Raw genomic sequence first — 13,593 nt, 5'->3', positions numbered from 1 at the left:
TGAGGGAGAACGACCAATCAAAATGGATGAAAAAAAGAACGGAGATTGATATAATCTCCGACAACCGCGGACACCTGGCATTCGGTTAACGTTCCGAATAACCAAAATGCCGTGTGTCAACGCGCAAAAAAAAAAAAAAAAAAAAAAAAAAAATCACAGTTTCTGGTCTATTGTGCCAACCTGTAACCCGTGCCACTTCGGACTTAGACCGTGTCCACGACACCAACAGAGGAAGTCTCCCTGAGCCCTACAGACTTGTCATCGCCACTGTCCCGGGACCACCTTCGATCGACCATCGAAGAACCACATCGACGCCCAGGATGTCCGAACGGCTGATTGTCCTAAAGCAAACTATTTTGTACATAGTATATATTTATTTTATGTTTCTTTTTTGTCGGTTTTTGTCAGATACGTCTCTTCTGCCACCACGCACGTACGAATGGACCCTAGGCCATCACTGACGCGCAATTAACTGATTGCCCCTGGAAGTCGGCTTCTTACAGAAACACAGCGTCCCTATCATCAAATGTCACGGCACGCCACTGTTAAATAGATGCTAAAACTGATGCAATTACGTATATAAGCACTTGGTAAAGTAATGCAATAACATAAGTTATCCAAAATTTTATTTTAAAGCATTTACCAATACAATATTAATGCATTAAAAAATAAATACTGGACTAACGTTTAATTAATGAACATTTTTGGCTTTACAAAGGCTTAAACGTCATATTTTCCTAATTATATAAAATTTAATCAAAAAGGATAATATTAAACACAATTTGATATTTTTAACAGAGCTTATCTGAGACATAACTTCTTTCTCTGTAAACACACAAGATACAAATATAATAAAATACCATTTTCGGAAGTCAGCAGAAGTACGCATAGAGTTTTTGCTTCCATACAGTTTTTTTACATTCAAAGTACTGTTCATATCTCTGGCAAAAATATGTAATCTCACTGACAGAAAAGTTGAGATTAACAGTTCTAACTGAGATTCTTCGAAATGAAGCTGAACGACAAATAATTTAATGTAAGCTCACGTATACACTAAAACCTGTTTTTGTGCGATTTGTTTTGTGCGGTATATGAAAATTTCAATCAAATTGGAACATAATTGACTCCTGTAAAATTTTTTAAAACTCTATTGGATGTTTTCTATGACATCAGCAAGTTTTTTCATTTTTTATTCAGTAAAATTTTTTTCTCATACGTTTTTTTCGGTCCCCTCTCATTTTAATAGCATAAAAATCATAAATATTATGTTATATTTGAACAGATGCGGTAAGTTAGCTCCCCTCCAGCTTTAGACTGCGGGTGTGAAATTTCACGCCTTGTTAAATGAAATAACACTTTCTGCTGCTATATTTATCAAATAAAAGCATTTTTTAACGATTATTTTTAACTTTTTAATGTTACATTGGTATTTAAGTGGAAATAATTAATTAAAATAAAAATAAAATTCTTAGAGGATTTCTCCCCATTAGGGATGGCAGAAAAAGGCCCAAGGAGTTAAAAGAGCAATTCCTAGTTATTTCGTACGGTTTTGAGTTATTTTCTACGTGAGACTTTTTTATGCGGTGGATAGGGACCGCATAAAAAATACTTTTTAATTGTGTTCCAAAAATTATTTTTATAGCTACTCGTGAAGTTTTGTGCGATTTTCTTATGCATTTTCTTTTATGCGGTCCCTATCCACCGCACAAAAACAAATTTGAGTGTACATCTCAAAGACAGTACCTATAGAAAAATACATAATATACACTACTCTCACATAGTTTAGAATGTTCAGTTTGCTGCCACTTATCCCGTCTGCAGTTCTGCACCCATTTTGCTTTCCTCTGCTTATCTGCAGGAAATCTAAACAATCGAAGGTCGGTAGACTTACTTTTACAATTAGGTGCCACAGAATAACCCATTGTTTAACGTTCTGAGTACGTATATACGTAATAATAGTCGACTCACGCAGGGACCATGTATGATGATCTCTATCGATATGCCCCAACATGGCCGCTGCCGCATAGAATTACGGAAGCGGGTCCTGATCTTCTTATACAGACCTTGGTTTATATTAATAGAATCATATTGTCGTGGACGGGAGAAAACTGTTCCGAGGGGAATGTTTCAAGTGTGTATAACATATGTTGTGGTTTTTTAAAAAATGTGTAAAGTTTTAGAATACTTTTAAAGAAGGCCTCATTGCTGTAGTGCACTGTTGCAATAGGAGAAAACTGTATTTTAGAAGGCAATGTAAACAAAACCCGGAAGTACTGTATAGGTGTAAGGGAGTGTATGAAGAACTTAAGGTATTGGAAAAAGGATTTTTAAAAAGTTTCTTGTTTTTTCCGCTCGCGTTAGTTTTGTTACATATATAAATTTTGTTTTATAGCACTGAAGAGGAATCGGAAAAAATAATACTGATCCGAAATGCATTTGTAAAAAAGCAATAAAGGAGTTTGAACCTGTTAAGCTGTGAGACAGTCTACCGTCAATATTTTTCGGATTAAAGAGACTATTACCAGATCAACATATAATACAGCTAACATAGGAAATTTAATATTACATATTGTTTATGGTATTATATATGTTACTGCTAAAGCTCGAAAGCCGTTAATGTGTACATTACCTAGCGGATCTCCAGATTAAGTAGGGTGATCCGTTAAAGTTTCGAAAATTATTTGGTTTCTCAAATTACCTAGGTTATGTGCAGATGATCTAGGTAATCTGCACATTACCTACTAGGCACTCCATAAAGTGAAAATAAGATCTTTGCTGGAACAACAGCAACGTTTCTGTACGCTTAAATTAACATAATGTTATTTATTTAATTTTCGATATCTAAAGAATCAAGTTAATACAATCAAACAATCAACAAATTAGTTGATAGAATCAATTATCAATCAATTAAAAAACTGTAATACAAAACATCAAACGGTTTAAAATATTATTACAATTGGGGAAATGAATTTGCAAAACATATAATAAAATTGTGCTTACTTATTAGTGCAATCTAAAGATTGGTGACACTTTGAGTTACATAGCAATTGGTTTTGGTGACAAGCGCACATATTTGTGGTACCTGTACATTTAGATTTGCAGTCACATTTTCTGAAACTCTGCCCAGTACCAAGGGATTGTTTTATTGCTGTTTGACGTAAAGATATTTCTACAGCAGGGACATCTTCTTTCGTTAAAAATCTCTTTGCAAACACTGAATTCAGATTTTGCATACAATTGTTTTAAAATACCCATTGTAGTACCAAGTTTATAAAAACCATCCTATGTTTTACTAAGAACCACAGCTAAAATTGAGCGTGCATCAGTTTTTGCTCTGTCTTCTTCGGAAAGTAGTAGGGAAAGGAAATGAGAGAGAACAAACTTTAGAACTTTAACGATACGGAAGCTGTTAATGTGCAGATTACCTAGGTAGAATGCGGAAAACTCTTGATTCCGCACATTAACGGATCAATCTGGTTAATCTGGAGATTAGCTAGGTAATGTAGTACCACCATGTTATATTCACGTGTTTAACGTACAATCTAAACATTGTAGACTCTGATGTATATTTTGTTTGGTGCATACTGCTATAATGTGCTTCAGTTTTGTTTAATAAAGCTTTATAATTAGGCTGAAGAAGATAGTGTATGACTATGCTAATAACAAGACCCAAGATAGCGGTTTATGGCACCTTTTACAAAAAAACGAAGAAATGGTTAGCTGAAGAACACATCGTCGTACTGACAGCGGATAAAAGCAGAGCTCTCGTTCTACTAAAAGAGGGTCCTTACAGATCTCTCATGCATCAGTAAATTAGGTACAGAGACTATGAACCGGCCGGAGATGGTTAAGTAGACAGATTGCAGGCTCGGGTCACACGATTTACACACACATTCCTGGCCTAGAGGTTGAAATTAAACAGGGGGGTTGTTTCGTCACCAGACACACCTAAGTTATTTGCAAAGCTTTATACAGTTCGGTAAAGTTGCAACCGTGCTTCTGTGCTCTTAAGATCTTTTACTAAGCAGATTTGGAGCACCTGCGCGACGTAAACAGATCTTAGAACTCGCACACCTCGTATTATATCTCGGTATTCCAATTTAATAACAGCACATTATTACAAAAACGGGGAGTACCCCTGCCCTTTTTCGGGTGACCTGTGAGAGTTGGTTGTGCCTTAGTTGGAGAAAAAGACACTTGGTTCATATTGAACATTGTTGCTTACAAGAGATACGTAGATTACCTGTTTGTTCTCTGGAAAACTGAGCCGAATGTTAACGATTTTTTAAACTGCACGAATGACAACCCTTATGGTTTAAAATATATCCAGGACATAGTGGTAAAATATGGGTATAGAAGAGACCTAGTACGGAATTTATCCTGCACCTTCTCCAACCAACTAGCTGCAAGCAACATCTCCAACACCCAAGGGACTTCCAATAGAAGTCAGGAATGCAACACGAACCTCACTCGCACTATAATAAAGTGTAGTTAGCATTTAAACACCATATATAAAGAAATTGCTGACCATCAGATACCAAGATTGCATACAGGAAGTCACATACGATATTTAGGTTATTACGCAACGGGAGAGACAATACCGATGAATGTAGGGCCCCAGGGATGTACAGTGTCCCGGTGAGGGAAAACAGGTTCCAAAGGGATTTAGTTTACATTGGTTACAAACGCTCAGTACAAAAAAGAGTGCAAGAACATCGCTACGACATTGAAAACAAAAGGCATACAACCGCCCTGTCCACTTACGCCACAGACCCTGACGTGCGTGCTGACCTCCAAAATGCCAGGTTAATAAGGAAATCCTTCCAAACAAATCATATTAGAACCCAAAAAGCCTTAGAAATATACATGGCCGGCCTGGCTGGTAAATGTATTAACTTTAAAGACGGTAACACAATATAATATGCATCCCAAATAAAGCAAATCAGCTCTTAATCTACTTATACTAAACAAATCAATAAGTATTTTAGGCGATAATTCCTGATAACAATTATTATACACCTGCAATTGACTTGCATTTCTATCGATTAATCTAAAATTAAAACATCTAATCTATGCAATAGTATTTTAAACCAAAAGCTTTATGTCCTGCTAGTCTTGGGTGTGTGGTTCCTACCCTATCATCCGATGGAGATCTCCGTTTCCAGCTATGAACTTAAATACTAAATTTAAACTCTGTCAATATTAAAATGTCGGTTGTCCGGTAGCCAAATGGCGGCTCGTCGCTAATTCCAGCAAACAGAAGGGAAACAGTGGTGAGACACGTTCTAACCTAACCTATTCTAATAAATTACCATAATTATTACCAACCAAAATATTAGAATAGGTTAGGTTAAGTTAGAACGTGCGTCCCCTCTGTTTCCCTTCCCCTGTTTGCTGGAATTAGAGACGAGCCGCCATTTTGGCTACCTAAGGTAAATCTAACCAAAATGTATAATCCACATTACTAATCAGTAATAGCTTGTGTCTTTTCCCCGCCCTCTCCCTGTCACTCACCTGCACTATAATTCTCTTTTTGGCCCTTGCTACTATTTATACTCATACCTATTAATCGTTTTCGTTATTGCAATTCTTGCACTTTTGCACCCATACCCCCCTTCTTTAGCTGTCCTCCTTACTTCTCCACTTTCTATTATTCTCACTTTCCTACTTCTTGTTTATTCACAATGTAATTTCCCTCTCCTCCCAATCAACATTCTTACCCTCCACTTAGCGCGTCTATTTCCTACTAACTAAAACACACATAGTATTTCCCCATTGTAGAAATAAAACATTAAAAATAAATGATCAATCTCTATTAAATTAAAAAAACTTTATTAGGTTCTCTCACACACAAACATCTAAACATAACTGCTTTTCTTTTCTTCCATATCTTATAAATTAAACATTTCCTTCATCAACTCAGCATGTGTATCTGGCAACTTCTGGTTTTCCTTGTTCACTCTAAACCCTGCGAAAACATAGCACCATAAACTCAAAACTTCAAAATTTTCTAAAGTTGTAAGCCATATTTTAGAAATAAATTGCGTTTTTAAGCCACAAAAATAAAAATAAAATACAGGTACTGTAGTAAATATGAGCTTTAATCTTTAAATAAAAATGTAGTTTAAAAATGTTTTCAATAAATCTATATCTCTAATGCTTATCCAAAATTACAAAATAAGTAAGTATAGAAATTAAGAAAATTTTTAGAATTCAACTCTTAAAATAGAAAATACAAAGGTCTAATCTAGTTCTAGATTTACTTACCAATCCCACATTCCTGGAACTCATTTAAAGAACTCTCGCAGGACCTTTAAATTTTCTTTGTATAAACACATTCTCTTTCCCTTTCAGTTTTGGACGCCTATCTGAACAGTCGTCTTGTACCACTGTAGTGAGTTGGTTTAAAGTGTTTCTATGTGATAGTGTCACAGCCAATATTAATTAATATTTAGTATAATTCCTGTAGTATTAATAAAAGTAACAATGCCTGGTTTCATCCCCACTCCAGAGCTTTTTAACGAAATTATAGAGTCAGCAATATCTGCATTAGAAAACAGTAGAAATTTAAAACGAGATTTCTCATTAAATTACTCCCATTTTTGCAAAAATATTTGTAAATTACAAATCTAAATTGCTATTTTTCTGTTTGGCGCCGCTTTGTGGCGCCTGTTGAAATTCTTAAACAAAAATTTTTTATTTGATATTGTAATGTAAATTCCATAACATAAAACGAAATTAATCTCTGAAAACTATCAAATTCTAGTATTAAACTCACAAACTTAACAAAACAACTCATTTTAAAATAAATTTATCTTTCCAGCCTAGTCTTCTTTCGGCCTCCTGGCGGGTATGCCCTGCAGCTTACAAATCTATAGTTATTTCATGAAGCGTCCCAAATGTGCTTGCAGTAATTTATTTATAATAAACTAATAAATCCTAGGTACCCTCAATTAATAAGCAGCGCTGGTTTTTGTTGAAACTGGATGATTAAATCTGTAACAGACACTGTTATAGCTAACAAAAACTTTAATTTACACAAAAGAAGGAACACTACAACTTCACACATCTGAAGAGAGAACAAAAAGGCGGGAAAAAAAAGGGAGCTCACAGCAAAACGATCGGTGTTGCCATCTATGGACAGATCATGAAAATGTAGAAAATTTATTTTTCCAACACTTTCCGTCATTGAATGATCTGTTGATGTTGAATACCCATTTTTCTACAAAGTAATTCTAGTCTCTGTTTCTGAAGTGGCTTTGTCAGTACGTCAGCCACCTGGAACTCTGTGGTTACTTTCCTTACCATAATGGTTCCATCTGTAACAAGTTCGCGTACAAAAAAATGTCTTGTTTTAATGTGTTTAGTGCGGCGATGATATTCTGGATTTTGCGCCAGTCTTATTGCGGCTTCATTATCAATTTGTAATTCAGGAGGCTCTTTGAGTTCTGTAATATCCCTTAACAGCCGCTTTAGCCATACTATTTCTCGTGCTGCTTCACTTGCAGCCACCACTTCTGCTTCTGTGGTAGATATTGCGACTGAGTTTTGTCTCTGACTGAGCCAAGTGATTGCTCCGCCAGAATAAATGCAGGCAACTCCGGAAGTAGAACGTCCAGTCACCAAATCTCCACCATGATCAGCATCACTATATGCCTCAAGGATGCCCTTCTTATATCCTTTCTTATAAAGTATTCCATAATCAAGTGTACCTTTTAGATAACGGAAAATCCTTTTAACACTTATCCAATTTTCATTATTATAAGTTTCAAGTGATCTTGAAGCAACTCCCACTGCATAACCAATATCAGGGCGTGTACCAACCATCAGGTACATAAGAGCACCTACTGCTTGACGATATGGTTTATCCTCTGTGTGTTCATTATTCTCACAGGAACCTACTTTCCCTGATTTATTGCTTTCATTAATTATTGGCGTTGATACAGGTCTGCAATCTTGCATGCCAAAACGCTTAAGAATTCTTTCAGTATAAGACCTTTGATTTACAAAAATTGATCCGTCACTTTGTCTGTGAATTTCTAAACCTAAGAAATAGGTAGCAGGTCTAGAAACAATCTTGAACTCACCTTTTAATTGCTCTATAAACTCTGCTGATTCCTGAGGATCTGTTGCCACCACTAAACCATCATCTACATATAAGGCTAGCAAAAGTTTATTTGGACCTCTTTTTCTTATGTACAGGCAAGGATCTGCATTACTTCTTTGGAAACCCAATTTCAAAAGATAGTCTCCAAATCTCTTGTTCCAACATCGTGAAGCTTGTTTAAGTCCATAAAGACTTCGTTTTAACTTACAGACTCTATTTGAACTATCACTAAACCCCTCTGGCTGCTCCATGTAAATGTCCTCGTCTATTTTACCATATAGGAAAGCTGTTGAGACATCAAATTGTGTCAGAGACATATTTTCATTTGCTGCAACACTTAAAAGTGCTCTAATTGTTCCTAACTTAGCAACAGGACTGAATGTTTGATCAAAATCCTTTCCTTTTCTCTGAGAGAATCCCTTCGCTACCAGTCTTGCCTTAAACTTGTCTATTGAACCATCTGGATTGGTCTTTGTTTTAAATACCCATTTGCATGGAATTGCTTTTCTTCCATCTGGTAACTCTTCAAGGGTCCATGTCTCATTATCTTTTAAGGATTTTATTTCACAATTCATAGCACTTAACCATTTCTCTCGGTTTTCACAAGTAATTGCCTCTGTATAAGTATTCGGATCTTCAAAAGCATTTGAGATCGCTGACATAACATAGTCATCAAATCTTCTGGGACGTATAAGCTCTGAACGATCCCGTAGAGTCATTTGTTGTGTTGCCTCTTTGCTCTGAACTTCATCTTGGAAACTCAAATCTTCTTTTTCAGCATTCAGATAACTATCGTCTTCTTGTAAGCTATCAGGCTTCATGATTATTTCTGGATGAGGTATATTCAAGTTATCATTTCTAACTATCAAGGATTCTTCTTGAAAAGTGACATCTCTCGAACGAATGAGCTTGTTATTTTCTTTGTCCCAAATGCGATAACCATTATCATTATCATATCCTATCAAGATACCTTTCTGTGCTTTCTTCTCCCATTTTTTTCTTAGTTGTTTGGGTACATGGGCATAGCAGGTACTTCCAATAATTCTCAAGTGTTTAATATTTGGTTTTTTATTAAACCACAGTTCAAATGGCGATTTACCTTCAATACTTGATGGACTTGTTCTATTTAGGATATAGGTTGCAGTATTTACTAACTCAGCCCATAGCTTTTGGGTGAAAGTTTTATTAGTATACATTAAGGACCTTGCTGCCTCGACTATTGTTCTATTTTCACGTTCACAGCAGCCATTCTGTTCTGGAGTATATGGCATAGTCAATCGTTGTCTTATTCCATTTTTCTGTAGAATTTTTCTAACAATAGCATTATCAAATTCTCTGCCATTATCACTCAGAATTTCTTTGACTGTATGTCCAGTAACTTTAACTTCAGTTATCATCTGTTTTAGCTTTTCAGACACTTCAGACTTTTTCTTAATAAAATAGATAAATCGAATTCTTGAAAAGTCATCTTTAAATAAAACAAAGTATCTATAACCAGACATAGATGGTTCAAACGGTCCGCATACATCCGTATGTATCAGTTCACCCGGTTTTGTAGCACGTGGACGTGTTCCAAACTTTAATCTATGAGATTTGCCATAAACACATCCTTCACATATTTCATTATCTAAGTGGACTTTAACACCAAGTTCTCGCTCTACAATTGTTTTCACATGTCTCTTGTCTTGGTGACCCAGCCTCTCGTGATAAATCTGTAATAAATTTGACTTAGTAACTGCATTTACCTCACATGGCTTACTACATGTTACACTTCTTAAATTAAGCTTAAAAAGACCTCCATGTCGGCTACGTTTACCAGTTATTATTACGCGTCCATCAACTTTTAATTTACATTCTTCAGCCTTTGATATAAATAAACTGGAGTGATGACGATCTTGAGCCGCTAACATTGAAAATAAATTTTTCTTAAGATCCGGTACAAGCCAAACATTACATAATGTAATTTTATTCCATGTATTGTCCACATATGCTTCTACTTCAATTGTTCCTTTACCTATTGCAGATATTTTATCTCCATTAGCTGTGGTAACTGAATGTGGATCTTTGAAGTGCTCAAAATCACAAAACAAATTTCGTTGATAGGTAGTATGACTAGTAGCTCCATTGTCCACATACCAACAGTCTTTATCATTTTCACTAAGTACTATATTCGACATAATTGTCAAGAGAGTCATATTACAATTATTATCTCTACAATATCCTCGCAGAAAACTCTTTACTTTCTTGTTTAGTTTTACTATCTGCTTTTCTTTTAAAACAATACTTTATTTTATGACCAGATCTGTGACAATAGTGACAAACTATATCTGAACTAGACTTTCCCGTTGGTTTAGATTTGAACAGCTTCTTACTTGTGTTAGTAACTAAGACCTCCTGATTTTCATTCTCATTGTCCTTACAAACTAAAGCTCTTTCATACGAGCACAACTGAACAGTTAAATTATCTATAGTACGATCTTTTCTTAAAATAAGAAGCCAGCTTGACTTAAATGAAAAATAGTCGTCAGGTAAAGTATCTAAGACTTTACAAATTAACAATAAATCTGGCAACTTTTCCATTCCTTTGTCTTTTGTCAATTCTACATTCAAATCATTCCAAATGTTTTTTAGTTTTGATAAATGGCTGGCCATATCATCTCCAACTTGACGTTTATAACCAAAAAATCTCATACAAAGATCGTAAGCCTTGTCCTCACAGACGCCTTCAAATAATCTATGTAATTCTAACCAGACGCCTCGTGCTGTCGTAAAACGCATGACTTTCTTTAAGGTTTCTTCAGACAAGTGGCATAGCGTAGGGTGTCAGCCGCCCGGGGAGGAGGAAAATTTCGCCGCCCCCTTATTTAGGTATTTTTACAAGATATCTATTATTTATTGTCGAAATTTTGCCTCACAACGTCCTTCAAGAATCGCCGTAACCACGGGGCGGGCCGCCCCTGCCGCCCCCACTACGCTACGCCACTGCTTCAGACAAATTGCAAGTTAGAACTAACAAGGCACTACTGTCGTAATTAGTAAAATTTAATAGTTCTTTCTCATACCTTGTTCTTTCTTCCTTTGAAGCGTCGGAATCTAATTCTTCCGGTTTCGAAATTTTTCCTTCAACAACGTCCATTGCACCAGGAATACTCCTTAACACGATGCAAATTTTATATTTCCAAGTCGACCAGTTAGACTTGCCTTCTAAATATCCAATGTGAAGTCTAGAAAGTTCCATCGCACAGTTAAAGCGATCTGGGCCCATAACCTGTTGAAACAGGATGATTAAATCTGTAACAGACACTGTTATAGCTAACAAAAACTTTAATTTACACAAAAGAAGGAACACTACAACTTCACACATCTGAAGAGAGAACAAAAAGGCGGGAAAAAAAAGGGAGCTCACAGCAAAACGATCGGTGTTGCCACCTATGGACAGATCATGAAAATGTAGAAAATTTATTTTTCCAACAGTTTTTCATTTTAAAAACACATTAATTATCTTTTGTGTGCTTTTTCCTGCCTCGCCCTGGTGGCAGGTTTTAGCGGCTGTTAGCTTTCCTAAAGAAAAACTTTATTCGAATTTTTAAGGTTAGTTCCTAAACATAAAACTAAATAAATCATTTAAAACTATCAAACTTAAGTAATAGACTTGCAAACTTAACAAAATAAGTCATTTTAAAATATATTTATATTTCTCATCCCAGTCGTTTTGCGGCCTCCTGGCGAGCAGGTCTTGAAGTTTTCAAATTTAAAATTATTTCATTCTAACTGCCCAAACGTTCAGACCGTAATCTACTTATAATAAACTAATAACTTTTTATACACACAATTAATATCCTGCACTGTTTTTGCACTCCCAAAATACATTAGTTATTTCTTGTGTGGTTTTTCTTGCCATGCCCTGGTGGTTGGAGTTGGCAGCTGTTGGTTTGCAAATTAAAACTTTTATTCGAAATCTTAAAGTAAATTTCTAAAACAAAATTAATCATTTAAAACCATCAAATTTAAGTAACAATCTTGCAAATTTTACAAAATAACTCATTTTAAAATAAATTTATCTTTCAGCCTAGTCCTCTTGTAACCTCCTGGCGGGTAAGTCCTGCAGCTTACAAATAACACTGCACAAGAAAAAAAGATGTTTTTAAATGTTTCCTTTATTTCATGAGTGAAATCTTACTAATTTTGGGGTGAGAAAATCGAATATGACAAAGAAAATTTTTTATTGGCTCTAGTTTCTGTGATATACAATAGGTGGCAGTATGTGATTTTAACGGTTTAAGACAGGGGTCGGAAAGTGCGGCTCGTGACCGCATGTGGCTCTTTGCATAGACGTTTACGGCTCTTCGGACATAAACTCCAATCTAACTTCATCTCAAGCAACCTTATAACTTATGAGTTTATGAGATAGAGCCGCCGAACAAACTTCAACTCGTACGGCATACTCTGTACCATTCTTTAGCTCGTCCGCACATGACCACTCGCGTTGATCAATATGAATCGCATGCGAGTGGTAGCATTTTCTTCTTCTTCTCTCCCCCGGTTCATATGGAGGCTATGGCCAATTGTCCGCTTCTCCTCTGATGGGCGCCGTCTGGCGGCTAGACGAAACGACCGGATCTTTGAATAAAGCACTCAGGGAGAGGATGTGGTTGCGAGGTTTGGTTGCTGCGCTTGGCCAGTATAGTTGGTCGAGGGACAGAGCGCGGCTCAGTTTCCTTGTCGTACGCTGGGCATTCCAGCCAGTAGTGGGCGGAGGTCTCCTCCGCACCGCAGTGCGGACAGTCTGGAGAGGAATGGAGGTTGTAAGAGTAGAGGAAGGAGTGCAGTACGGCGTGTCGGTCCGTAATCTGGCCAGAAGCAGTAGCATTTAAAGCATATCTATATATATAACCTATTGAATGCATGTCCGTCTGTCCGTGTAACGTTATGCCGAAAACGGCCGCTAGAGGCGCCCCTGACGTGTGTCGTATTTCGCACATTTAAATTAACAATATAAATTATTATTTACATTAACAGCATAAATTGTTATTACTCATTTGTCCAATAGCCAATAACATTATAAATAATTCAGTATATTTGTAATAGGAATTTATTATTGTCAGGGAATGCCTGTAACGCGCACTAGGGGGCGTCCTTGAACACGGTCGGCGATCGGCCAAGCAGTTAAACCTCGATGCGGCTCTCTGGTACTTTTGGTATCTTGTTTCCATGACAATTTGGCTCTTCTCACTTGACAAACTGCCGACTCCTGATTTAAGAGAAAATGATAATTTTTAATTACATATGCTAACAACATTGAAAGTACTTTGATTTTTTTTTAATTACAACTACATTCTAAGAGTTGTAAATTGATGGAAGAATATCTGGCAGGTGGTTCAGTGTGAAGAGAATCATGTGGTGACTTCGTGAGATTGTTTTCTTTTGGCTTGCCTTTTGTGAGTTCTGGTGCATTGTTTCATTCCAACGGCCCTATTTTGTTCCAT

The 13,593-nt window shown here is 36.3% G+C and overlaps 1 protein-coding gene across 1 annotated transcript; it reads right to left on the bottom strand.

Annotated features, from left to right (window-relative positions):
- Positions 1-10,318: 10,318 nt before the first annotated feature.
- On the bottom strand, positions 10,319-10,885 carry LOC136968994 (uncharacterized). The gene has a single exon (XM_067263063.1). It carries the CDS (start codon positions 10,883-10,885, stop codon positions 10,319-10,321), a length of 567 nt encoding a protein of 188 aa, XP_067119164.1.
- Positions 10,886-13,593: the final 2,708 nt, after the last annotated feature.

Source organism: Centruroides vittatus, unplaced genomic scaffold, assembly GCF_030686945.1.
Source record: "Centruroides vittatus isolate TY-2023 unplaced genomic scaffold, ASM3068694v2 contig_1683, whole genome shotgun sequence".
Taxonomy (NCBI): Eukaryota; Metazoa; Arthropoda; class Arachnida; order Scorpiones; family Buthidae; genus Centruroides; species Centruroides vittatus.
The sequence above is the reverse complement of the archived record's forward strand: the minus strand, read 5'-3'. Positions and strand labels throughout refer to the sequence as shown.

Coding starts and splice junctions, on each gene's coding strand:
- LOC136968994 (XM_067263063.1), bottom strand. CDS start 10,885: ATGCGTTTTACGACAGCACGAGGCGTCTGGTTAGAATTACATAGATTA.